The sequence below is a fragment of the Candoia aspera genome, chromosome 6, assembly GCF_035149785.1.
Source record: "Candoia aspera isolate rCanAsp1 chromosome 6, rCanAsp1.hap2, whole genome shotgun sequence".
In the NCBI taxonomy this organism is placed as follows: domain Eukaryota; kingdom Metazoa; phylum Chordata; class Lepidosauria; order Squamata; family Boidae; genus Candoia; species Candoia aspera.
In genome coordinates this window covers 36,586,096-36,612,179 of record NC_086158.1, presented here as the reverse complement: position 1 = coordinate 36,612,179, position 26,084 = coordinate 36,586,096, and the positions used below count along the sequence as shown (strand labels likewise).

At 37.4% G+C, this 26,084-nt stretch overlaps 1 protein-coding gene across 2 annotated transcripts in view; it reads right to left on the bottom strand.

Moving 5' to 3' along the window:
• Nucleotides 1–1,950: 1,950 nt before the first annotated feature.
• The window catches only part of PIK3CB (phosphatidylinositol-4,5-bisphosphate 3-kinase catalytic subunit beta), a 92,933-nt gene continuing 68,799 nt past the window's right edge, over nucleotides 1,951–26,084 (bottom strand). For both annotated transcript variants that reach the window (XM_063306721.1, XM_063306723.1), the window contains 9 exons: nucleotides 23,138–23,237; nucleotides 20,047–20,225; nucleotides 19,303–19,412; nucleotides 18,945–19,023; nucleotides 10,667–10,834; nucleotides 7,585–7,708; nucleotides 5,886–6,031; nucleotides 4,458–4,590; nucleotides 1,951–3,056 (listed from right to left, as the gene is read on the bottom strand). In XM_063306721.1, coding sequence (XP_063162791.1) covers nucleotides 2,919–3,056; nucleotides 4,458–4,590; nucleotides 5,886–6,031; nucleotides 7,585–7,708; nucleotides 10,667–10,834; nucleotides 18,945–19,023; nucleotides 19,303–19,412; nucleotides 20,047–20,225; nucleotides 23,138–23,237 — 1,177 coding nt within the window. In that variant the 3' untranslated portion in view covers nucleotides 1,951–2,918. The remainder of the gene's footprint in view (nucleotides 3,057–4,457; nucleotides 4,591–5,885; nucleotides 6,032–7,584; nucleotides 7,709–10,666; nucleotides 10,835–18,944; nucleotides 19,024–19,302; nucleotides 19,413–20,046; nucleotides 20,226–23,137; nucleotides 23,238–26,084) is intronic.

Genomic DNA, 26,084 nt, shown 5'->3' with positions numbered 1-26,084 from the left:
CCAGCTGACAGCAATCACCGGAGGAATAGGGAAACCGATGATGGGTGATCCCGAAGCGCCAGCGGGGCCTCGCAACCCCTCACCTACCGGCAAGACAGCATGTTGGACAAAGGGGGGGTGACGTAACCGCGAGTGAGGGGGCGCTGTCCGGCGCGGGGTATTTAAACCCCGCACCGGCGCGCTCCTGTCACTCTCAGCTTTTTTCTACTACTGTATCTACACTACGAATAAACCAGAGCCTGCTTCAACGGAATCAGTGTGTGTGTTACTCAGAGGTAGGCAGCGCATGACATAAAGCTGAGTGTCATAAACTCAGCCTCGCCGAGCCCCACCGGACGACAACGAGCCGCGGGAGTAGACGGCGAGAAGACCAGGAACCATGAGGCCGGCGCGACGCGGACAAGGGGGGCGAGCCGCACGGCAAGAAGCAGAGGAGGACCGATCGAGGCCAGAGGCACCGCGGACTCCCGGAGCCATGGACGCCCACCCGGCCCAACCCGAGCCTCAGCTCCAACCCCAAGGGGAGATGGCGACGGAGGCAACCCGGCCACGGGAGGGAGCAACATACCTCCCGAGACCAGCGGAGAACCCCGCGCCCCACATCGCACCCCAGCCACGGGCGTGGAGCGGCAGCCCAACGGCGGTAAGCACGGGGGAGGACGAAGAAGCAACCCAGCCGACGGCAGAGGAAGCGGACCAACGGTCGGGAGGGCCTGAACCCCACCGGTGACCCACCCCCGCCGACACACCGATGGAACCGGCCCCAGCGGCGGCGCGGATCGCGGACGGGGACGCACAAGCTAGACTCGCGGCCATGGAGACCCAACTGAAGGAACTCCGGACCATGCTTCAGTCGTTGATGTCCCCCGCGCCGCCCAACGACATCCCCACTGGCGCGCTCCTGTCACTCTCAGCTTTTTTCTACTACTGTATCTACACTACGAATAAACCAGAGCCTGCTTCAACGGAATCAGTGTCTGTGTGTTACTCGGAGGTAGGCAGCGCATGACAACAGCCTTCCATCGATACCCAAGGCAAAATGCATGGAAATGGATTAAAAAACTGACTTTCTCTGTGTCTGAATTTCAGCAGGCACAAAGCTGGGGATGGGGGGTGAAGTAGATGGAAAATAGTATAATATATTAAAAACTCACACAATTCAAAACATTCCATAGTCGTAGGTAGCAACATTTTGTCTTCTTTTAAAATTAACAGAAATAAGATTATTTAAAGCAATGAACTGAAAATGAAGACAACACTGACCTTTCAATAACGAAAATTAATCGGGTAACTGAGTATCTTTCTTGCACACTTCTGTAACAATCACTTCAGACTGAAAGCTTGTTACTACTACAATATATTTTGCAATTTAGCTACATACTTGTATTATTCTCCATCAGTATTTGACCCTTAACATTTTAACAAGAATTTAAACATCTAAGAAGTACATTCATTATTCACAACGTTGTTTAGAGAAACAGAAACCTTCGATAAAGCATAAGTCTTTAATGCAATTCCTGTTTAAAATCATTATTTTGATCATGATTATGTTTATTCAATCACCACTGAAATTAAAAGCTACCAGGTTCTTTGGTGAGCAAGAGGTTGTTACAAGTCAATTTCGCCACTGTTTTAAAATTTTTCATGTTACATCTTTAAACCAACAAATTCTATTGCACTTTTAATTTTAACTGTTCTTTTAAGCACCTTAAAGCAGGGTACCTCGTTTCATAAATTAAAGTATTCCAGTTTCTCAATCACAGTCATTTTAAGGCTGAACACAAACATCCAGGGAAGATGCTTTTATCGCAAACAGTATCACAGCATGCAGAGTCAGTGGGAGTGATTACAGATTTTACAAAAAATCTGTAAATTACAGATTTTACAAAAAAACGCAGAAGCGTTCCAAAGCAAGGTGCAAAAGAATCAGGAACCATTGAGACATTCTCCCTGTTTTAAATTCATCTGTTTTTCCTTTTTAATGTTTTGACACTGAGTACAGCATAGGGTGGATTTGACTTCACGCTGAAGTCCCTTTTAAAAATGCTGTTTTAGCATTAAAACAAACAAACTCGTTTTGACAAACACAGATTTTGGAAGAGATATATAAATCTTGTAAGGAGATTTTGTTTCATGTTAATTCATGTTTTCCATGTACATAGATTACATGGCATGGACAATGTAACTGTTACGGCTATCAGTGGAAAACTGAAAGGCTAACTCCTTTTATTGACATTTTTCCAACATTTCAGATGCCGTGGATTTTTAAAAAGATATTCAGCAGTCAATTTTGTAGAATTTTCCAACAGCTGAAAATTATTTCAAACATACCCCCTCCACATAATTTTTAAAATGTGACACTGACACAACATTATACAACATTAGAGTAAAAGGGATAATCTCTTTACATTTTTCCATTATTTAGTATAGAGGTCACTCTTCTGGCAGCAGTAGAAAGCAATAAGCAGCTTTTTGCTGTGCAATATTCTGGCCGTTATGTACAGTAGGATGTATGTTTATGGCAGTAAAAATATAGATATATAGTTGCATTTAAAGTTCACTTGAAGCAAAATTAAAGGCATCGTGAAAACTTGTTGCTGTTTAGTAACCAGTTCTTCAAGAAATCTTCAACCATCTAGGCAGAGTTTGAGCACCCTGCCTAAGCATAAAAGGTCCCAAATATTTACAGTGTATCAAAACAATATAAAAGTTTAGTAGTAAGGTTCAGTGTGCAAAGCAAGCAGAAGCGATTACTGATTCTGCAAAATCTTGTTGACACATTCCCAAAGCAGAGTGCAAAATAATCAGGAATCCATCAGGCAATTTTCCTGGGTCTCTTTTTAAATAGTCTTGTTTTTTCACGTTTAATGCTTTATTGTCAGGATAACTTTTAAGGTTAGTGCAAATTCATCTATCATTTAGGATCTGTAATCCTTCCGAACTGTGTGTGCCATCCAGTTCACTTTAGTAGTCCAACTTTCTCTGAGTGCTTCATCAAATTTCTGCTTAAACTGTTTTAATGCCTCTTCTTCACTCTTTCCTAAGGCAAGAGAGTCCTAAAAACAGTAACAATAACATGGTTATTTGTCTTATATGCTCTACACTTTCAGATTTTTTTTTACAGACTGACCAAATCTGTTGTTCCCCAGCTAATTTCTATGGGTTTGCAGCACTTAATAAGGATCTGAGATAGTGCTAGCATTTTTTACTTTATATGAAAAGAATTTATATTACAATAAACAGTTCAAGGGAAAGCTATGATGATAAGCATACAAGATTAACTGTTCAAGAATTATACTGGAATTCTAATTCTTTTACAATCAAAAGCCATTAATTTACAAAATAACCCTTTAGCACTTCACTAATTCAAAGGTTTCTTCTTAGGTTCCTCTCTGGGAATGAGGTATTCTATGAACTTGTGCTTGAATTATGAATGAATTGGTAGGAAGGTATTTGACAAAATCCACAGGGACCTCCCACTTCTTGATACTTACAACATCATGATCTTACCCTTCCGTTATCAAAAAAATTATCTGTAGGGGCTTGCCCCACCTTACTCTGTAAATCAAGCCATTGCACTTGGCAATTCACAACTGAAGATTAAGCAGAACACACAATTCAGAGACGAATGGCCAGAAACTTCATGGTGCAAAAATGGACTAAAAAAATTTAACGCATAAGAACTTTCATGTAATACCAAAATACTCCTGAAGGTTTGATGATGCTCTTCTTCAATAAATTGTATATTTATTTATACACCAAAATTAACAACAACAAAAATCCTTTCATGTAAGAATCAGTTCTGTAAAAAGGATCTGAAAAGCTCCAGATATAGATTCCTTTCTAAAGCATATGATTTAAGCAAGAAAAGATATTTACTTCATCACTTTTTGTACTGATGTTCTCATTTTAGAGGTTTATTTTTGCACTGTTTATTAAAGTTATTCAGGGTTCAGATGAAGAACAAGCAAAATTGTATTATGTATACTATGTATAAGCATACTTGCTCAGTGGAGGCTATTAGAAGAGTGCATATATCCAAGAAATAAATTAGAGTCTCTAAAGAGAAAGAATGGGCAACATGATGCCTTCCAGATACTGCTGAACTCAAATTCCTGTCCGGTCTAGCCATCATGCTCAATGAAGAAGGCACGATGGGACCAGCTTTCCAACAATACCTTGGGAGGGTTAGGGAGATGAGGTGGATATTGTGGTAGGGCTGGGGGACATCTAGAAATAGCACACATATATAATTACTGTGGGAAAAAGCTTAAAACAGAATTTATAAAAAATGCACAAGACTATCTAAATAAACTATCATTTATTTAATCTATACCTCAGTTTTCTTTGAGAACATAAGATCTGGCTGAAAATTACCAAGTGAGTTTCATCAACAAGTAGGGAGTTGAACATGGTTTTCCCATATTACCTTGATCACTATATTATTAGAAGTGTACCTTTAGATATTGGATGTCTTTAACAGATGTTAGCTCTGGAAGCCCAGCTGTTAACATCAGTGCAAACAGAGTGATAAATAGGTTGCCATGTCTTCGCAGAATCAAGTATGCTTCTTCACAGCATTGGCGGAACCTTAACATTAAAAAAGCAGACACTGTAAACCAGGACAATACAAATAGGCAGACTGCACAGGAAGCCTGATCTGGTTTAAGACATATATGAACAAAACAGATTCCTCATTGATAGTTGATGTTTTATACCATCACTGGTTCTTATTTTGTAACTCTCTGAAAAAGGACAAGCCAAAAAGTACAGGTTATTTATTCTTAAAATATTTGCAAATGGTTTGGTTTACATCTTACTTAGCAACAGCATATATAACAGCATAATAATTCTAGTTGTTTGATAGAATAAAACTGTATATTATAATCCACCTGGAGTGACAAAGGTTCATACAGACATGGAACAAGCGGGTAATCATAGATAAAGGTTCCTCAGGTTCAGAAATGTGACTGCAGCAGACACTCATGCCAGGAATGGATTCATGCAACCCTGGATATCAGTTATTGGAAACTGGAAACAATATTTTCTAAACTACCCCCCAAAAGAAGGGATAAGATTTTCCAATATTACCGCTGTTTATTCATTATTCTATATCAATTTAAAGGCATTATATATATGATATCTCCCCTAACTGAATAATGGACATTGTTTGAAAAAGTAGTTCTCCAATGTAGCTACTACATTTAACACTGAGTTCCAACAACAACCTTCATTTATGTTCCTAGGGTATTCATGACAAACTTTTGTATGTATTCTAACAACTAGAAGAAAATATTTTCCTTGTTGTTGTCGATATAAAAAAGGACACTTTATTTCAAAGGTATCCAAGTATATGGCTTTGTGATGAGCAAAAGAGATTTTATATGGGAAAATAATGGACTGCATGTGTACACAGACACACACACAGACATCCAAGACCCCAAGAATTCTCTTAAAATTCAACAGTAATTCAAATTCTGATAATCTGATGTATTAATAGAACAACCAAAATAGAACTATGTACAGAAAAATGCCTATCAAAAGACAACCTTCTCTATGATGTCCATCATATTAGTTCTCCTTCTTATACGAAGCTAGACTTCATATAAAGTCTGCTTTCCCAAGTTGAGCTTGACTGTTTGTGACTACATGAATATGTCCAGTTTTTTTGGCAACGAGATTTGTCATTGCTCTCCTAGATTTTTTTTTTAAATTTCCACATCTAGCCTACAGTGTGGAGGTTTCCTACATACTAACCCTGCTTAGTTCCCTGCCCCGCCCCCCCAAGTCATCTAAGGTTTGGTACAAAAACAATTCGGTTCTATCACATGGGGATCTAAGACAGTGAACCAGAACTAAATTATTCTAATGAGTTTAGTACATACCGGCCAAATTTTTCAGTGTTTCCAGTTTTCCCCTGCTGGATGACATGAATAAAATCATATGTAAGGATGAAAGGGACTCGTTCCCTTTTAATTCCAAATTTGGATTTGAAGTTTCCAAGAATATGCCCAAAATCTATATGAAACAGCTGGGAAACAGAATAAACCATTATTTCTGGGAAAATATTCATATTATTCATAACAAAACACTATCATCTTGTTCTTAAACAAATTCAGCCTGCAATGAAATGCAACTGCATCTCTTCAATGATGATGATTAATTGCATGTTTTCAATTAATAATCTGTGTCTTTTTAAGTAAACCACCACTAAGGGATTAAATTACTTCTCCTTAGCAGGGAGAGGAAGATCTGACTAGAAGAAATGCAGTGGCTGTTCGGTCAGTTGGTGGAAAGGAAAAAGAGAATTGAGAACAAGGTTTGCTCCTGGTCTAGGGAGATATTTAATCTTCAGTTCTTAATGTCCATATTGACATTAGAAGCATTCATCCAGGAAAGGGTCTGTATTTAGGCAGGTGTATTCAGATACATGTTTGGCTAAGTGTAATAGGTTTGCTCACTAGTTTATATCTGCCTGAAAAAAAAACATAATCCCACTAACTATTTTTGATTAATGCCATCCTTCTTGATGAAATTAAAACAATGATTTAATGTCTGCTGAGTAGCATGGGGGAAAATCAAAACAGATGGGAACAGCTTATTCACAGAAAGAAAATTGCTGAATCAGGAAGACAACTTTGGGCACTCCTGAATGGCACCTAGTATGAGGAAGCAAAGGGGAGAGGAGAGGCCTGAGCTGGAGCGGGGACCACTCACTTCACTATGATGATGCCTTTTATTAGGTCAACACATATATCTACACATATATCTTCACATATATCTAAGGTAGAAGCTATTGTCACATATCAAAAAAGATGTGCAATACAAAGGAAGGTCTATGATCCCAAAGCACAAGCATACTCAAAAACCTCTCTAAAAATCTATAAACTACTAAAACTCTCCTGTCTGTGTGTAACCTTTAATTGGGCAAAACGGTGCATCATAGGCCAACAATTTTTGAATCAAGATATCTCAAACGGTCTAACTTACAGAATGTGTCAAAAATCCAGGACTCATGACTCCAGTGGAATTGAAATTTGGAAAATTTTATAAAACATTTTATGACATAATACAAAATGCCATAAAACATTTCCTGTGGTCAATTCCTGATGTTTGATTGTGCTATACAGTTCAGTATGAATGACATGGGCTATTTTGAAGGCAGATACATCTCTGAATATCTCCCTGAATTTTTAAGAACTTTTCCAGCGGAGGCAGTACATTAGAAGCCCTGCCACTGTTGAAGGCATTGAGGAATCTGGTAAAGAAATATCTCTGAAACGATGACCCAGTGGGTCACGGGTTGTCTAGTATTTTTTAAGGTTAAGGTTTCATTTCCTATTATGTAGAAGGTTTATCTTTATTAGAAAATGCCATATAAGAAGTGTCACATTTTATGGGAATGAAGGTAACAATAAGCTGTGAAAAAACTTTTTCTGAACAAAAACACTATTAGGGCCATTACACACTGGAAAGCCACATGGCAATGAGTGGTATAGCAATCATCATTCTGAGCTCAGGGAGTCAATATGTCTTCTGGAAAATTCTCAGCAAACACTTCCCTGTTCATATCTTGACTCTTACCTGACCATTCTTCCTGACCATGATATTGTCACTGTGCCTGTCTCCAATGCCCAGGACGTAAGTAGCTACACAGTAGCCAGCACAAGACAAAGTGAATGCCTCAATGGCTTGATCCAAATCCTCTCTGAGTTGGAAAGACAATTATGTTTATAAATATCCTTGAACCAGATATTTATCATTTTATACCATATATGCTTAAATTACAGAGCTGAGACTCATTTAGTTTTCCCTCCCAAATAATTCCAAGCACAGTATCATGAAAAAATCTTGCAAAATGGAATGGGAAATGCAGAAGGAACTCTGGAATTACTTCCACCAATTTGTGACCTACTGTAGCCATTTGCCTATTAATGACTTATTCACAGCATCATGCAACTATCACTAAAGTGATTTAAGGTCTGTTCTTATTGTTATTTTGGCACAGCAATGACTGTATGACTACAAGACACTGTAAGTTGCTAGTAAGGAAACAACATGTGTGTCTTTACACCATGAAACCTGTACCATCTGAAATACCCACAAATTTGCTTTTCTGCAAGAACATTGTAGAAAACTGCAATGAAGTTCACATATAAAACAAATCGTGTGTGTGTGTGTGTATGATGTAGAGTGTCTCACAGACAATACTTGAATATATTTAGCATAACTATTGATGGCAACTTTCATCATTCTATCTGTTTACTCAGGCTATTGGGCAGACCATTTCTTGTAGTGACAAGGGTGGATCTTGAGACAAAATGGATATGAAAGAAAAGGGAAGAAATAAAAGAAATGAACGACTGCAGGAAGAAAAAAATATGAATCCTATATGAAAAAGTATTAGATTCTATCTCTGAACAGAATGTACAGGAAGTGTCATGAGCACGATGGTGAGCAGGAGGGGGCCCCTATCCAGGGGGGAAACGCATGCGTAGTAGCGAGAATTTGAGCAGGCATTCAAAGAGACACAGATCAGACCCGCCTTGACTTTTGGGGTTTATCTGTCTGGGTTTTCTCACGCTTCTTCAGTTTGTTAGGATTTTCTGTCTAATGTAGCAGTAATAAAACACTAGAGACCTATTCCTCGTCTCAGCATGGTTCCTGCTTGTTAGGACAGAAAGTGGATGTAAGGAAAGAGTATGTGGAAGCTGCTTTGAACAGAATGAAAAGAAATACATTACAGAGTACCACAGAATTCTGTGGAGTTATGCTAATGGGAAGTATGAAAATGGATGTTTGGTGAAATGAAGTAAAATTAAGCTGTAGATGACAAAAATGCATGTAAGAATGCTGCAAAAATGTGAATGAGAGAAAGGTATCATATAATATGTACAGAGGGAAAAATTGTTGCAGAAACTGTTGTATTCAAAAAATTGTTGTATTCAAAAAGAGCAAGGAATGGTTAAAATTAACAAAGAAAACTCATTGAATTTTGATGGAAGTAAATGTTTTGGAAGTAGGTTCAGAGGGCTTAACAAGGAGTGAATGGAATAACAATGGAATAAAAATGTAAGGGATAAAATAATCTGGGATAAAAGTGCAATGCAGGATGACTTGAATGAATATCTATACGGGAACCATACTGCTACAGGTAGTCCTCACTTAACAACCCTAAGTGGGATTGGCAACTTCATCGCTAAGCGACATGGTTGTTAGACAAAATGTCACTGACCACTCTGCTTAATGATGGCAGTTCTGGCAATCCCAGCTGCTGTCACTGAGTGAATCCCACATGGTTGTTAGGCAAGATCAAGCCATTCCATTATTTGAAGGTAAGGGACTGCTTATACTTCAACTCCCCCCATCCACCTATCGCCCCCCACCCCATTTCTGCCTTTTTGGCCACCTACCCCACTGCTGCCAGCTGCCCCACTACCCAGTATTCCACTACTGTACTGGCTGGGCCCTTCTTTTTTGCACCAGTGCAGCTGGGGCCTTCTCTCTTACGCTGGCCAGGGCCTCCTTTTGCAATAGAAGGCCCCAGACAGGGTGTGCAAGAAGGCCAATGAGTGAAAGAAGGCCCTGGCTGTGCCATTGCGAAAGAAGGCCTTGGCTGTGCAAATGACAGGTTCTTCTTTTGTGCCAGCACAGCCGGGCCTTCTTTTGTGCCCTGTCTGAGTCCTTCTATTGTGAAAGAAGGCCCTGGCCAGTGTGCAAGAGAAGGCCCCAGCTGGTACAGTAGTGGTGCGCAATGTGGCGGTGGGCAGAGCTGGGCAGTTGGGGCAACTGGCGGCAACCAAAAGATGTTTGTAAATGCAGGTGGGCTTGAATTTTGTTCACGTGACCACGGGGGCTCTGCAATGGTTAGAACTTTGAGAACCGGTCATAACTTTGAACGGTTGTTGAATGAATGGACGTTAGGTGAGGACTACCTGTATATCAAAGAATGCAACGGAAAGAAATGCTAACATTTAAAAAATGTTAACTTTAAAAAATGCTAACATTAAAGGAAATCATAAGTGTGGTGAGAATGTTAAAAAATGATATGGCTATAGGGAATTCAATTCTAAAAAAATTGTTGAAAATGCAATAATCAGGTTGGATCTTTCCTTCATATTTGGCAGCAATATTGTAAAGCCCAACAATTCTGGAAAATGATTTATGACAGTATGGGCTTTTCCTTCCAGCCTATTTTTTAAATTAAATTTTTACTAAACTTTTAATAATTTTTATAAAGTATACTGAATTGGCTTTGTACATGGTAACAGCTGCTAGAATTCTTTGTTTAGAAATTACAAACAATTTGTTCACACACACACCCCTGCAGGTATAGAGGGTATAACAAGGAGAAATGTTAAAATACAGATCTGGTTTGCTTATGGAGTACTGTTCAACTTCTTAATGTATATGTGAAAACTGCATGCATAGCTGACAATCAAGAAGGTTTAACAACGTTCTGTTCCCCTACACAAATGGGAAGATAGCAAGAGTGATTGCAAAAAGCACAGGAGATCGATTAAGTGTCCCTGGGCAGATGTACCACTCAAGGCCAAGTAGTTTGTCACAACTCCTCTACACTGATTTGCAAAAGGCACTAATGTGAACAGAAAACTGCACGGTTGCTAAAATGTAAGAGTAAAGTAATTAAGAATTTTCTACATACCCAGTATTGTATTCTTTAAGCCAATTTAAGAGAGCATCTTTGTTGAATGCAGCAGCCGCAGCAACATTACTGCTGTTGAGTTGAATGTCTGCAATTGTTTCAGAAGCAGAAACCACCTCAATTAAGCCAGAATAATCTCCTGTTGCTAAGCAGCCATAAGGCAACAGTCTGGAAAAAAAAAGAGTTTATAATTAAGTCAGAATATTTTTATTTATTTAAAATATTTTACCCTGTTTTATCTTGTACAAAGAGAGAATACTTGTTTAAAGAATTTAAATCAACATGTTGTCCAAGATCAGCATTTCATAAAGAAGAAAAGAGAGGAAAGCACTGTTTTGAATCTCTAGTACTCTAACAACAGATGGTGCTATCTCCCTTATTTATTCCGAACTACTACAACTGAATGCTGGCCAAATATACTTTTAAAAAAAGGAAGGATGCATACATGAGGTTTCCAGAAAAGTACACTTACACAGGGGTCTGATCCTTTGCAGTTGCTAGTTCAATATTTGGTGGACAAATATAGCATCTAAATATGTATCTACTGCTCACAGATGACCACCTGTTTAATATTACAATTGAATTCTAACTATTTTCAGTACTTAAAAGTATGAAGTAGCTTTGAGCATGCCACTACTTAAATGGTACTATTTAAGTAAGGAAAAAATTGAGTAAGTGGCTGAATGGGTAGAGCATTTGGGTTCAAAGGTATTTAGAGGAAGAACAGCAGAGTTAAAGTAAAATATTTGGGTACATACATACATTCCCATCACATTAAGCCCTTTCGAGCTACGTAGTATGATCTTGCAACCCACTCACTCTACCTTCATATATTTGTTTGCAGTTCAAACCTTACTCGTTCTCTCTATAGGACCAAACCACTTTAATGTACTTCTTTCGTACTCCTGTATTCAAACCTACATTCATTCAGCAACCCATTTATTCTTTTAGTTTCATCACATGTGCTTACATAATTTGTTCCCAGTACGTTCAGCTTACTTTGATCTTTCTCTTGACATACAACTCTTACTTCCATATAACAAAATGGGCAGAAGCACATCTTTACACAAAACCATTTTTTTTCTTTCCATAGATAGCCAATCTTCTGTTCCTTTCATGCAAAATGTTCCATAGTTCCAGTCTATTTACTTAATCATATACTTTCTCTAAATGAAGGAACATAAAATAGTTTCTCACATTCATGTTTTCTCACTGATATGATGAAGAGCAAAAACCTGACCTGCACACTCTCTGCCCAGCATAAAGCTGCACTGCATTTCCCCAATTCTGCTCACTGATATCTCTCGTATTATTTTAATCAGAATTCTGTCAAACACCTTCTTAGGCCCATTTGCCAAACAAATTGTAGTTTATTTCATTCATGCTGTTCTAAGCAGCTTCTGTATCTATTTCCTTACATACAATTTCCATTTATACTGTTATTCAATGTTCTAAAGTTTTTCACAAAAGACACACACAGTTTATCTTCTCATGTAACTTTACATGTTCCCCCCTCCTTCATTCATTCACTAAAAGAGTATGCATATCTTCAACAACCTACATAGCACTCTGTATATATGGGAAATAGATACATGCAGTTTTGAATGTTTTAAGCTCAAATAGAATACCCTGTGTCCCAAACTTAGAATAAACACTCCATTCTTGTCCCAATCTTGGACAAAACTAGACAAGCTTTTAAAGTGTTCTAATGTTGGCTTGCTTTATTTAAAATTCTCCCAAGCTATAGAGACTTGGAAACACATTTAGTCATTAAAACACCAACACAAGATCCATCCCTGATGGAATGGAATTAGGACGGAAGAGAGATGAGGAAGAGTCAACTAAGCACATGTTCAGAGACTGAGAATTATTCTGAACTTAAGAAAAAGTCAATGGTTTGTCTTGTAGATAAATTTAAGTTCGTTGCTTTGAAGAATTAGAATTCATGAGTTGTAATATAATGTTGTTCCTGTAAGTTTTGTGTTGTGTTTTTTTTAAACTTTTTTTATTATTTAGAGTATTTATATGCTATTCACTTTTTTCACTGATCAGTCATATGTGGTTTTTATATGCCATGCTTTGCACAGTGCAATGCGTCTATACTATGGATATTGACAAAATTGTGGTATATTATTCACCTGTTAAGGTTTGCAGGCACAGAAGTGTAGTTGCTTTTTTCATATTGCTCACAAGCCATGTTGAAATGAATTCACTGAAATGAATGTTTCCTTCTCTACTGGGCTCATTTTTGTGGGCTCATTTCCGTGGCTGTTTGTGCAAGCAGACTAAATTGCAGAACGAATGCCTAACTTCCAATTACTATGATAACATATACAACCAAAATATGTATGTATATGTGTATACATACATATTCTCAAATAACAAATTAGGCTATAGACTGAATAGTAGGTAGCACTCAGCACGGACTGCTTACCAATATACGTTTCTGGACAAAAATAAAAAGGGAAGGCACAAGGGATTTGTTTCATGTGTCTAGGCTTCTCCAAGGCAGAACTTCCAAAATGTTTCAAGTTTTTGTTCCATCGGAGAGTAGGACACTTGAAGTTTCTATTATACAGTTTGGAGTAGAGCTATTCTGTTCAAGCTTGGAGAAGAGAATGTTTTGTGCACATCTCTAATGTTAACAAAGAATGTATATTGAATTTCTCTTTTTTAATAATAATTTTATTAAAAGTTTTAGAAACAACAATAAAAGATAATACAAACTAAAAAAAAAAGTGCAAGAAAGCAAACAAATAAAAAGAACCCCCCCTTAAGAAAGCAACTTCCCACAAGCATAAACAATTTCATAATCTCTTCACCTCCTCTTAATTAACAAATACAAAACTCTTAATTAACAAATAAAAAACCCTAACCCATCTCTTAACAATAGGCAAATCAAATACTTCTCCTTATCCAATTACCAGCAAAAAGTCCAGAGCTTTAAAATATTCACATTAATTAACATATATAAAACTCAGCATTCCACATCTCAACTCTTAGCTGTAAGCAAAACCCCATTTAAAAGACATAAAATGGCCCTAATATCCTAGTGTAAACAAACAAGCAAACCTAAAGTCTAACATGACAAAAAGAGACCATTTCTCCTTTAAAAAAGACATGCTCCAATACACAACATTTCTCCCATTCCAAATGCTAACAAATCCAAAGAAAACCACCCCAAACAGCAACATATCCCATTCAAATAAACATTCCATCTCTCAACTCTCAACTTTAAACAAATCCACATTTCACAAATATAAAATAATCCCATTATCCTGATACAAAGAAAAGACAAGAATTTAACACAACAAAGAAAGGTAATTTCTCTTTTCAAAAAACAAATTCACCAAACTTCCTTAAAGTAAAAAGGCAACTGCATAGACAGATACAGACCCAGTTGAACTACTATAAAATCAAGATATATAGAGTAACTGTAAGGGGAAAAACTTAAACCCCATATTAAATGTAATCAAATCCAGTACACCACATTTTTCCAATCGAGGTATCAGTAAATCCAAAAAGAACCACCCTGAATTTCTTTCTTCACCTATAGAAAGTGCAGAGCAAACCAAAGAAAAGGTGGCAGCTCATTTATTAAAGCATTAACAAGATATATATCTGCAGTCAATTTATAGGCCTCACTGACAAAACTGAGTGACAGAGAACATGACAATAGAACAGCAGTTATCTTCTATCTAATTTCTCCCAAAGCATGCATGACCTCCCTTATAATGTTCAGACTATTTGCATGTTGTGATTTTTTTTCTTGGAAATATTACCAAAACAGACCTTATGGCCACAATATTTGGCCCACGTTTTTAGTTTTTCTGTTTCTTCTCAATCCACTGTCCACCTAGGCTGATGAAGAGTTCTAAAAACTCAATCACATACCCTGTAGTAACATTTTGGTTGGTCCTCATAACTATAGCTTTTGGATCCTATTCATCTGAGAGGAGTAGCCAAACAGGTACTTACAGATTCCTAGGCAGGATTCTTGGCACATACCTTTTTTCAGCAGAAACTACAATATGCTTTTCACATTTTATTCTACTTATCTTTCTATGGCAGGGGTTGGCAACCTTCTCATCTCCTCTTCTACAGAAATCTCATAAGATTTCAGCAGAAATTGTCATTCAAGACTGCCAAAATCAGGCAGCCTTCTAACACAAGATCTTCTATAAGAACATCAGATCCTGAGAGATTTCCATAATGTTTCAATTAATACATATATTTAATGCTCTTCTTGAGGGTCTGGTGAGCATCCTGATGAACATGAATGCTGTGCTGCCAACCTCTGCCCTATGGAAACTGGAACTGAATTCAAAGTACAGTTAATGAGAGTTTCAAAAAATAATGAAAATCCTTATTTGGGGATTTTAAAGAAAACACTGAAGAAATCTACTGCATGAACTAAGCTGTAAGGCTTTTAAGTTCTCATCCAGCTCTACAGTTCAATAACATCAATGTTGGCTTAAATCTCCTTTGTAGCTCTTAGCACTAATGTCAAAAGTGTATTTAAAAACATGCATCAAGGGTTCTGTTGGAATTCATTTTAATCCTTTTTTCCCCACTCTGGTTCAACCCTTCCTGAGAGACTGGTAAGAATTACAGTGCTTATTTGTTAAATCAGGTTTTTTTTTCCTGTTTCCAGAATGATGGTAAATCATTAACTGACTTCAGAGCAAATGTTTTCTCTGAGTAATATAGTTCCTAAATGAATCTTCTGTATTTAATTTATTCTGATATCAGAGGCACAATTACAGAGAATTTTCTCATGAATAGCTTATTTCCTTGCTGGGTCGCTTGTTGATAAATATTGCTCTTATCTGTGTGAGTGATTGTCATGTGCCTGAAGTTCATTCTGGTTGTTAAACTAAAATATTTAAGAGATGAGCTCCAGATTACCATCTGGTGTGTTAGGAATACAATTTCTATCATTAAAAAAATGATTTTTCTGTATAACTCAAGCAGTGAACATACCCAATATTCCTGCCTCCTATTTGTTACTGGGTAACAAAATGAACATGAGTCAGTTTTGTCATGCTGAAAGATATACGAATAATGCATTAATAAAGGCCTCAATAAATTGGCCTTTTATTCTTTCTCCTTGTTAATAGTAGTTGATTAATTCACTCCTATTTATTTATTTAGTTACTTACTGACATTTTAGAAATTGAGACACATGAGCTGCATCACACTCCCACCACCAAAATGGAACCACAAAATGTCAATTATTCTGTTGCCATTTTTGGTATTCCAGCAGGAGTTAATAAGATCCTCAACAGAAAAAATAGCTTTATTTTAAAGTGATGGTTAATGATTTAAGCAAGGATTTGAATGGTTGTAGAAGGAGACTGGGACTGACATTTATACCCACAAACTTCCAGACTGCTAGGATTAAATGATTTACACTACAAGGTGGAGTGCAGTAAAAAGTTATTTTTGGAAGTCCAAGTCCATTTGAACTACTGTAATATGTTCTACATGGGGCTGCTCTTGAAGAGTATCCAGAAGCTTCAGTTGGTTCAAAATGCAGCAGCCTCTTTTGTGGGAGCTGCACTGGTTGCCAATATGCTTCTGGATCCAATTCAAGGTGCTGGTTATCACTTTAAAGCCCTACATGGCTTGGGGCCTGGTTATCTGAAGGACCGCCTTTCCCCAGTTACATCTACCCTGCCCACCAGAATGGGGAGGCAGGGTATGTTATGAGTCCCCTCTATGAGAGAAGTTCATCTAATGGGACTACAAAAAGGGCCTTCTCCGTGGTGGCTCCCTCCCTGTGGAATATCATTCCCTTGGAGATAAGATTGGCCCCTGCCTTGATACTTTTCCGAAAGGAGCTGAAGATGAGGTTCTCTCAGTGGGCCTGGGGACCCCAGATTGAGACGAAGCCAATCAAGTGGCTGATTTGATTGTGTTAGTAGCTGTTGCTGGGGGGTCGATGGGTTTTACTGTGGGTTTTAATTTTGTATGCCGCCTGGAGTCACCATCTGTGAGTTGGGTGGCCATATTAAATAAATAAATAAATAAGCAAGCATGCATGCATGCATGCAATATTAGGTATCTCATGTTTCATGCTGTACATCACAATATTATAGCACTGCCAGTTCAGTTCAACTGATTTGCTAAAATTTGGCAACAGAAGTTTAAGTCTGGCCTTCCCCGACATAAATGAGGGGGCAGAGGTGAAGGAAGTAACTAAAGTCCTTTCCAGCAATGTATTTATTTATGCTACATCCATAGAAAACCAGTTATTCAATGTTAAAACTTGGACATGGAGAAAGTAGAAGTAAATAACCCTCTTGTTGGTTGCTTCTAGTCCAGATGTATAGGGAGTTACAATAATGCAACATTGTATCTTTGTATCACAATGGTCAGGGTACTAAAGTGATATAAAACCTTCTGGCTTTGCAAGATCTAGCACACAGTAAGTTACATCCCTATACCAATTGATTTGGGGAAGTTTAGCTTAATATTTCCTTTATCCTATCCTTCTCCATGATTGCTTTAAAGTCACCAAAATTCAAACTATTTCACTGGTGTCTGAATGCACTTCCTATTAGAACAAAAGAACAAGTTAATACTGTACTGAAAAGGCAGGACAGCCTTCCCCAACTGAGCACCCTGCTTTACGTGGTCCCCAACACCAAAAATGTTTGGCCAGAATGGCTATTGCAGTGAATTCTGGGAAGCACCCAAGTTAGGAAATTATCATTTTGTCAAGCAGACAAATGAAATTACTGGCCTTTTATTCCTAAACATCCCTCAACAACACAATCACCAAACCTTATTGGTTCCATGACTGTAGAGATTAATGGCAACAGCAATTTTTCCATTTAATTCTATAGTAAAGAATGCACATATCCAATTAGGAAAATAAACCGAAATTCTTACATTAAAAAGTTATTTTTCCCTACCTGCCCCCAAAGCAAACTCAATGTATTGTAAACAGGATGCAGAATTTTATGATATTTGGGATCATTTTAATTATGAAAATTTGAGAAAGACATTTTGATAAACAAATAAAAATAACAAATACTTAATGAATTTGGTTTATACATTCATGGCACCTAAATCAACCCATATATTCTGTAAGATATTCACCGAAGTCTTTGGGAGAGGTATAATCAGAACAGAGGGGTTTTTTTGTTTTGTTTTTTAACCATGGTACTGAAATTCTGAAGCTCCTTGTTCCTGCTTACTTGCTCTTGGTATTCTGACGTCAAGCAAAGGAAAATCTATTTCATGGAACATCTGGAGTTCTTTTGCAAAAGGATTTTTTCCTTGGCTTTTGTATTTTTTCCCTTTTCCAATGGCTTTATTCACTGTCCTATTTGTGTGCTTGGAGTGTTATATTTTTAAATGTATTAATTTCCAAGCCAGGAAAAATTAATATAAATATTAATGTTACTCAAATAAAATGAATGGTTAATAGGGAATAGTTTATTTGGAAAAACAGGGATACAACTCAATCTTGAGAGCAAGTAGATGAATGCAAACATTATGTTCAAACCAAATGTAACCACAACTGAGATTCCAGGATTCAAGTCCTATCAAAGAGCTTGTATTTCTAATGCCTCATGTACCTCAATTACATCTTTTGTTTATCATCTTTGCTGTTTTTGGCCATTAAAGTGAAGATGAAGTGTTATTCACTCTTATCATGGAAACAAAAGGGCTCTGCCACAGACCTCATTTACCAGAATCTGAAAGTAGGTTGTAGTGCCAATCAATAATCTTGCAATGTGAAGCTGGACATTTAGGTAGTTATCAAGTATCAGCAACAAAAATAAAGATATTGCACAAGAACACCTACAAGGCATGCTGCTAAAAAAGAGAACAGAATGCTATGGTATGTAATGAAGCATCCTAGTACCTGAGATTTTATTAGGAACTATATTGGTTAATGGCTTCTTTATATTATTCTCTATAGGGAAGCAAAAAATTTCCTATTACATAAAGCTAAAATCAGGATGCAACATTTTTGGCATCATTGCAAACCACTGTTTGCCAAATTAAACTAACACACTTGTATAGGATCTGTTCTCTAAAAATGGTAATATATACTGATTTCTTACTAAGTATATTAAAGGTTTTTTTTAGAAATTATCTGAAGTTGTGCAGATAACTTTGAATCATTTTGTATGTCTTCAAAGCCTAATATTTATTTATTTATTTGTCAAATTTTATCACCGCCCATCTCCCCCCTAAGGGGAGATCTATAATCTAAAAAACAGCATTGAGAAGAAAATCCACCAACTATAGGCCCTCTTACCGAAGGTCTAGCCCAGCCTCTTTCCAAAGTAAATTCATTAAACGTAACATCTGAAGTGTCAACATGTCTTGTCGTAGATCTGTAACAAAGATTGATAGATAGGATTGTATAAAATAATTGAAACTAAAAAATGTGCAATACACATGGAAAGTTTTTCAAACATAAAGCATATTTGGATTTGCAAAAATGGTATTATTTCTCAGACTGCATTTCAATACAAGTTGCCTGAAATAATGGTAATGTTCTACTACACTGGTGTTTTTTAAAACTCTTTAAGACTTCAGGGTCAAAATACCATGACAATAATAGCTAACATTAAAATGTCAACAGTAGAAAATGAAGTTTTCTGTTTACTTACCATCTCCATTTTTAAAGATGATTCCCACCAAATCACCACCGAATACTTTGTTACTGTATACTATCCATAAAGGCTTCATTTTTGAGTCCATATATTTACATTTCTCTATACTAGAACAAGGGTAATAACATTTTTGGTGAGTTAAATTAGGAGATTAACGAGCCACAAAAACGTATCCAGCAAGATCCATAACGGAACTCCACAACAAGACAAATGCCTTTTAAAACTTTCATTTTGTTGCTACAATATCAGTTACACTGGCAAATTGGCACATTACTTAAATAAATCTTGGATTTTTACCACTAAATCCAAAACCTGAAATAGTGATATATATATATATACTTAGAAAATATATTTCATTCGTTATATATACAGCTCATGCAAATTTTACTGGGTTTTGCATTTAAAAAGTTGCCACATAGCTATTATTGTGCATGTTTTGATAATATGATTAGAGAGCAATTATTAATTTAAGCCATTATTACTGGAAATGCTATAAACATTTAACATTATAAAGGTTAATCCAATCTTCACTCCAAATTAGAACTCACACCTTAACCTTAGGATGACAGAGATTTGCTTATACAGCTAAGTTGGAGAAACAGAGAATGTCAGCGACATGTAGAAATGCTGCCTTATGCACTGCCAAGTCTACAGAGCACAGAAGTCAAAGAATAGGAGCCCTTTGCCTTCCTAACAGCTACAGCAGAGTGCACATGGATGTAGGAGAGCAGGTCAACTTACCAAAGTTCTGAAAGTAAAACAGAAGGATTCAGGGGGGACTGGAGATGGGAAAGGGCTTCTCTGTACGCTCTTTGTTTTAAACAGGTATACATCGCATCCTTTCCTTTAGCTTTACTTTGCTTCATGGCATTCAGTTTTATTAAGCTATTCAATGTCTTCATCTTATTCAGTGCTTCAACCTGAAACAGGTATTTGAGATATTAGCTTCTAGAATGAATGAATGGGTTCACACACCACACAAATGTGTGCTTTGTTTAGTTCTGGCTACTGTGGCTTATTCAGCAAGTCTCACTTAATCAAATCATAAATTACCTTATGATGTATGAACCATGCTTATGCTAATGGATAATCCAATGTACAGGCAATAATTTCTGAAATTAGCATAATTAGAATCAATCTATGCCACTAAGCAAATTCCTTTTAACTTTCAGGGTGTTAAAAACCTTCTTGAGAGCCAGTCTGGTCTAGTGGTTAAGGTGCTGGGCTAGAAACCAGGAGACTGTGAGTTCTAGTCCCGCCTTAGGCATGGAAGCCGGCTGGGTGACCTTGGGCCAGTCCCCCTCTCTCAGCCCAACTCACCTCACAGGGTTGCTGTTGTGGGGAAAATAGGCAGAGGAAGGAATGTTAGGTGCGTTTGCCGCCTTGAGTTATTTATAAAAATAATAAAGGTGGGATAGTAAATAAATTCATTCATTCATTCATTCATTCCTGACAAGGTAGGGATTTCATTTTGTTTTTCCCTCATATTTATCTTCACCATATAAAAGACAAGGTGGTGCATATATGCTAAAACTTAAAGGCACTTTTTTCCTGAGCTGCAACAAAACCAATTCCAGCTTTTCAAACGTAATATTATCTTTTCATTTTCAACCACTTAAGTTACCAGAATAATGTATTCCCTTATTTTGACTACAGCCACTGGGTGAATCATTAGCATATCAAGTAAAGCGGCAACTTCTAGAAGAGCTACAGAAGTGAGATTGAATGTTTGTTTGTTTGTGGCAATCATAGCTAAGTGTTAACTTTGATAACTTTCTATCTCCACATCTTATTCTCTTATCAGTTTAATTTCCATATTCAGATAGCATTGTGCCAAAGGTAGTTGACAAGACCCACAATAAATGGAAATGATGTTCTTGCTCAGAACCTCCCCTCTTCTAACTGACACAGAATTCCTCACAAGGCTATTTATTTATTTAATTAGCAACTAAAACATGTAAACATAAAAAAAAATACGAAAATTATTTACATTTAAAGATTTGGCTGTCAATACTTGTCAACTGTTGTTGTAGGAGCAAAGAGAATGTTTTTTTTAATTTATTATTAAATTTATACACCCCCCACCTCACTATAAAATATGACTCCAAGTTGGTGAGCTGCATAGCTTTAGAATGAAGCAGAAAGCCCTTCTCCCATGGGGTCAATAAAAGGGGCTTTAATTACAGGAGCATCTTCAAAATGTCTTTTTGAAGATGCTAATATACAGATTAGGGCCTTCAATCATTTAGGTCTTTAAAGATCATAAGGACCCTTATAGACATCTCTTTGCTGTTTGTGTCTAGAGGGCTTTTCAGGAAATTCTGCAGTTCTTCATAGCATTGCTTGGATACTCAATACCACATCAGAGATGGGAAATTTTGTGCAGCTTTTCGGAACTGGGCTGCAACCAAGAATCCTGAATGGATTAGAATGATGTCGGTAGCATCCATATTACCGTTTTTTAAAAGATAACATAGCAACCAGGGGATAAAGTTATCAAAAGAGCAATTTCCATCCTGGTACATTCAGGTCTAAAGGGCACAAACATGTCTGCTCTATGTACCTAGTATGGGTTCAAAAGCATAGCTGAAACGGAACAATTGTAAAGTTGATTGTGGTGAGCAAAATACAAAATTTGACTATTTCATTTACTAGATTTATGTCTGTCTGCTTCAATGTAATACGTTTATATACTCCATAAATTTCCCAGTCTTTGTGCTCTTAAATCTCAGGTGGAAGATGCAGAATCCAACCTTATTTTTGACAAATGTTGACTATTAATATGGACCTACTAGCACATGTTTTTTCTTTGCTGCTTCTCCCAATTTTGTTAAATTACTATCTCCTTGTCTTTGGAATTCTAGGAAGATAATGCTGAAGCAAGGAGTATGACCTTAAACCATGAATTGTCAGACATGTCTTCATATCCAGTGTGCTGATACCCTTACTATTAAAACAAGCTGTTGCTGAGTGATCATAGCTTCTTTATAAATCTGAAACTTAGACCAGTGTTAAGAAACTTGGAAAATATGTCTTGCTTAATAATTAGTATCCACTTTTAAATTTTCAGTAGGTTCTGTATGGAAAAAAAAGTATTTTAGTGTAAAGCATGTTTTAAAGGCTTGAACTTTCTTACAGAAGGCTGAGTCATTCTAGGCAGGATGCTGTGGAAGCTGTACAGAGTTTGATTATGGAAAAAAGACAAGAGAGACTTGTCAGGTCAGCCATCTGTGAAAACCAAAAGTTCTCTGCATTTCCACAATTCCAGGAGCTGTGCAAACATTATATGAGGGAACAAAATCAACCTGTGCTGGACAAACAGGAACTTTTTGAAGTATTTCTAGGTTCAATTTCTTCCGTGTTTGCACAGTTGGGAATTTTTTGCCCCTTCTTTGATTGCACTGACATGCATTTCCTCTAAAGAGCACAGAAAATGTCAGAGCCCACAAAAGAGTAAACTGAATATATTTAAGATACCCATTAAGTTTTAATAGTTTACTCAAGTATGTTAACATGTAATTAAGATATTTTCCTACACTTCAGGGCTAAATAATTCCTTTGTGAGGCATGGATTCAATTATACTGATTGCAGGGGGTGAACCGAAAAAAATCCCCCTAAAAGTATTATTTTGCCAGTTTCCCAATGAACACTGTCAGCAGCATTTCACAACTGATTTAGTAACAACTACTGGTTATTTCTATTGCATGCAATAAGACTACTGCGGCTTTGATAGGTGCCTTTTCAAAAGGGCCTGGCCTTTAGCAAAAGCATCTTACATCTAATTGTCTTTGCATAAATAATCTCAGGGGAAGGATTTAAAATATGTAGTACCTGTCTGGAAAGAACTTTCATATGAGTGATGCTTCCACGGCAATAAGCTTCCAATATCACACCAAACTGCACAGAAACTGCAGGTATATGCACTTCTGATCTATAAGAAATGTATATATGTATCTATAACTACATATATTTAAAGTTGTATTTATAACAGCATATATCCAAATCATAAGGTAGTTTTAACCAAGTGTAGCCCTTAAAACCCAAATTACGCTGTCATTCCTCTACAAATAAACAAACGGATGCAAAGCCAAGTGCGCCCTTGCACATGGGAAGTATACACCTAGTAAAATAAATAAATAAAATACTCATCCCCTTTGCACAGCAGAAGTGAATCCCAGCCTCCATGTTAAGTCCTCTGTCTTTTAAATTCTCCACTTTTTAAAAAGCAGCATGTGTACATAGATGTGGCAAAATCTCTTGTTGCAAAATAGAGGAAACAATGACAGAAACAGGAATTCTGCCTTATCTGCCAGTTTCTGATCTTCTTGAAGGTAAAACAAAAGTTCAGCCTGAGGAGAGCTCTGCCAAAATCAGGAGAGAGCCATTGGAAGAGCCTCTTCTTGAATGTTCCATTACAAACAGAGAAGAGAGGTCTGAACCTATGGATTAGAGCAGCACGAATTGAACTTCAGCTACCATAATTTCCAGTCCGTACGGCCAATTACAGGAGCAAAAGTCCAACGTACCTCCAGATTGTGGAAGTATCAAAAGGAGTGGAAGAATGACCTTTGGAAATGCAGCTTTAGAAATCAAAAGGTAAAGGAGAAGAAGGCACACTTGTCCTCCATCGTGAAGGCACCAATTCACTGAGGCTTTGAAGCCTGATTGTTACTGTTTTGACCCAGTACTGTGGGTCAACAGTACTATGGGTAGAAATATTTGAAAAGCAATCTGAAGGATCCTGTCTCCCTCTTCTTCAATTTTCCCTGCTGGACCAATGCTTCTTGAGATGAGATTCAGTGGGAGACGAAAAACTGGATCTAAAGATTATTGAATAAGTCCTTACAAAGTAAAACAACGTTGTACGGAAGGAAACCACACACAGTCCTTATATCAAATTGCTGTAGTGTTCTTTCTTATAACTGAGAAACAAAAAAGGCATCTTCTGATATACTTAATCACAAATGCATAAGACATATGTAGATCCAAGACTGGTTCTCACTTCTAGTAGTAAAAAAAAAAATCACCTAATTCTAACAGATAGGCAGAGCTTTCCCTAAGCCCCCTTGCTGCCTTTGAAGAACAGAATTGAATCAACATGAAAAGAGACAAGAGAAAAAAAGAAATAATGCACATCTTTAATGAAATACCTAAGGAAACTATGTAGTTCTGCCTCCAAAGATATACTTGAAAAAAATCAATATATGGAAAAATCATACAGACAGAACTTGACTAATTTATCAAATAACATTTATTTAATCTTCTATATACTGCAAAATATCAAAGATCTCCTGGCAGTTTATAAAACATAAAAGCTATTATTTTATAACTATAAAAATGAGTTGTTTAAAAACCACCTAGGCTATTAATCCTCCTATTTCTGAAGAGAACACATTCCAGAGCTCAGGGCAGTTACCTTACCTGACAAGCCCATGATAATTAAATTGATACAATCTATATAACTTGTGGTGACTGTATAAAAGTAGCCTTTTCTGTATGTTTTCTGGACTCTTTATGCCTTTGTAATCAATCTCTATGCTGCATCATAGTTAGAAGTAAATTAGCAACCAATGGGATGAACTTATCCCTAGTGTGATATGATGTTTTTGGAATACCTGGAGACCAGCTGGCTGCCAAATTTTATACACACTGAAGTTCTTAAATTATGCAAAAATTGATCATCATGGGCCTGAGTTATGTGAACGGCCACATATTAGATCTGGCTTTTATCTCAGAGCAGATAAAGCATGAATGGTGGGTGGGGGACATTAACACCAGTCCCTTGTCAGGGTAAGATCATTCTCTGGTTTCTGTAGAGCTGACCAGCCACTGAGCTCTGTAGACAGGATTAATCCATTTGGTTTTTTTGCCCAGGTATCTGATGGAGGGAAATTTGTCCCCAGAAAATGAGGGAGAACATTTTTTGTAGTGCCTTTGGCCTCTGGAATAGCACACCTCTGGAGATAAGGACATCCCCATCCCTGTTATCATATAAGATGGCATTAAGATCTAGATCTTCCAAATAACTTTTGTGGATGGTCTAGAGAACCGTGTGACTCCTGAACATGTGGTACTAGATGAACATGAAAGAGTATGAGCTCTGTGATAAAGTTGTTTGACTCTATTTGGGTGTGTGTGTGTGTTGTTGACCTATATTGTGTTTTAACTCAACAACTGTAAAAGGAAATGTGAAGCGCTTTGATTTGTTTTCTGACTGAAGCAGCATCTAAGCATAAGCAAATAAATTTTTAAAATGTGTGCAATCATTTTTACAGGCAAACTTCATTTAGTCTGTATGTGCAAGTAACCTGCTGGCTTAAAGGAGCTTTAAAACGTGTGTAACTGTATCTGTTTCTTTAAAAAAACTGGTGATTAGTACAGAAGAAGCAATTAGTTTGGATTGTTGAGGATGGGGTAGGATAAAAAAGGTAAAGGTTTCCCTTGACGTAAAGTCCAGTCGAATCCGACTCTAGGGGGCGGTGCTCATCTCCGTTTCTAAGCCTTGGAGCCGGCGTTGTCATAGACACTTCCGGGTCACGTGGCCAGCATGACGACTCGGAACGCCGTTACCTTCCCGCCGAAGCGGTACCTATTGATCTACTCACATTTGCATGTTTTCGAACTGCTAGGTGAGCAGGAGCTGGGACGAGCAACGGGAGCTCACCCCGCCGCGCGGTTTCGAACCGCCGACCTTCCGATCAGCAGCTCAGCGGTTTAACCCGCAGCGCCACCGCGTCCCTGGGGTAGGATAAGGGAGCCATTAAAGCTCCCTTGATGT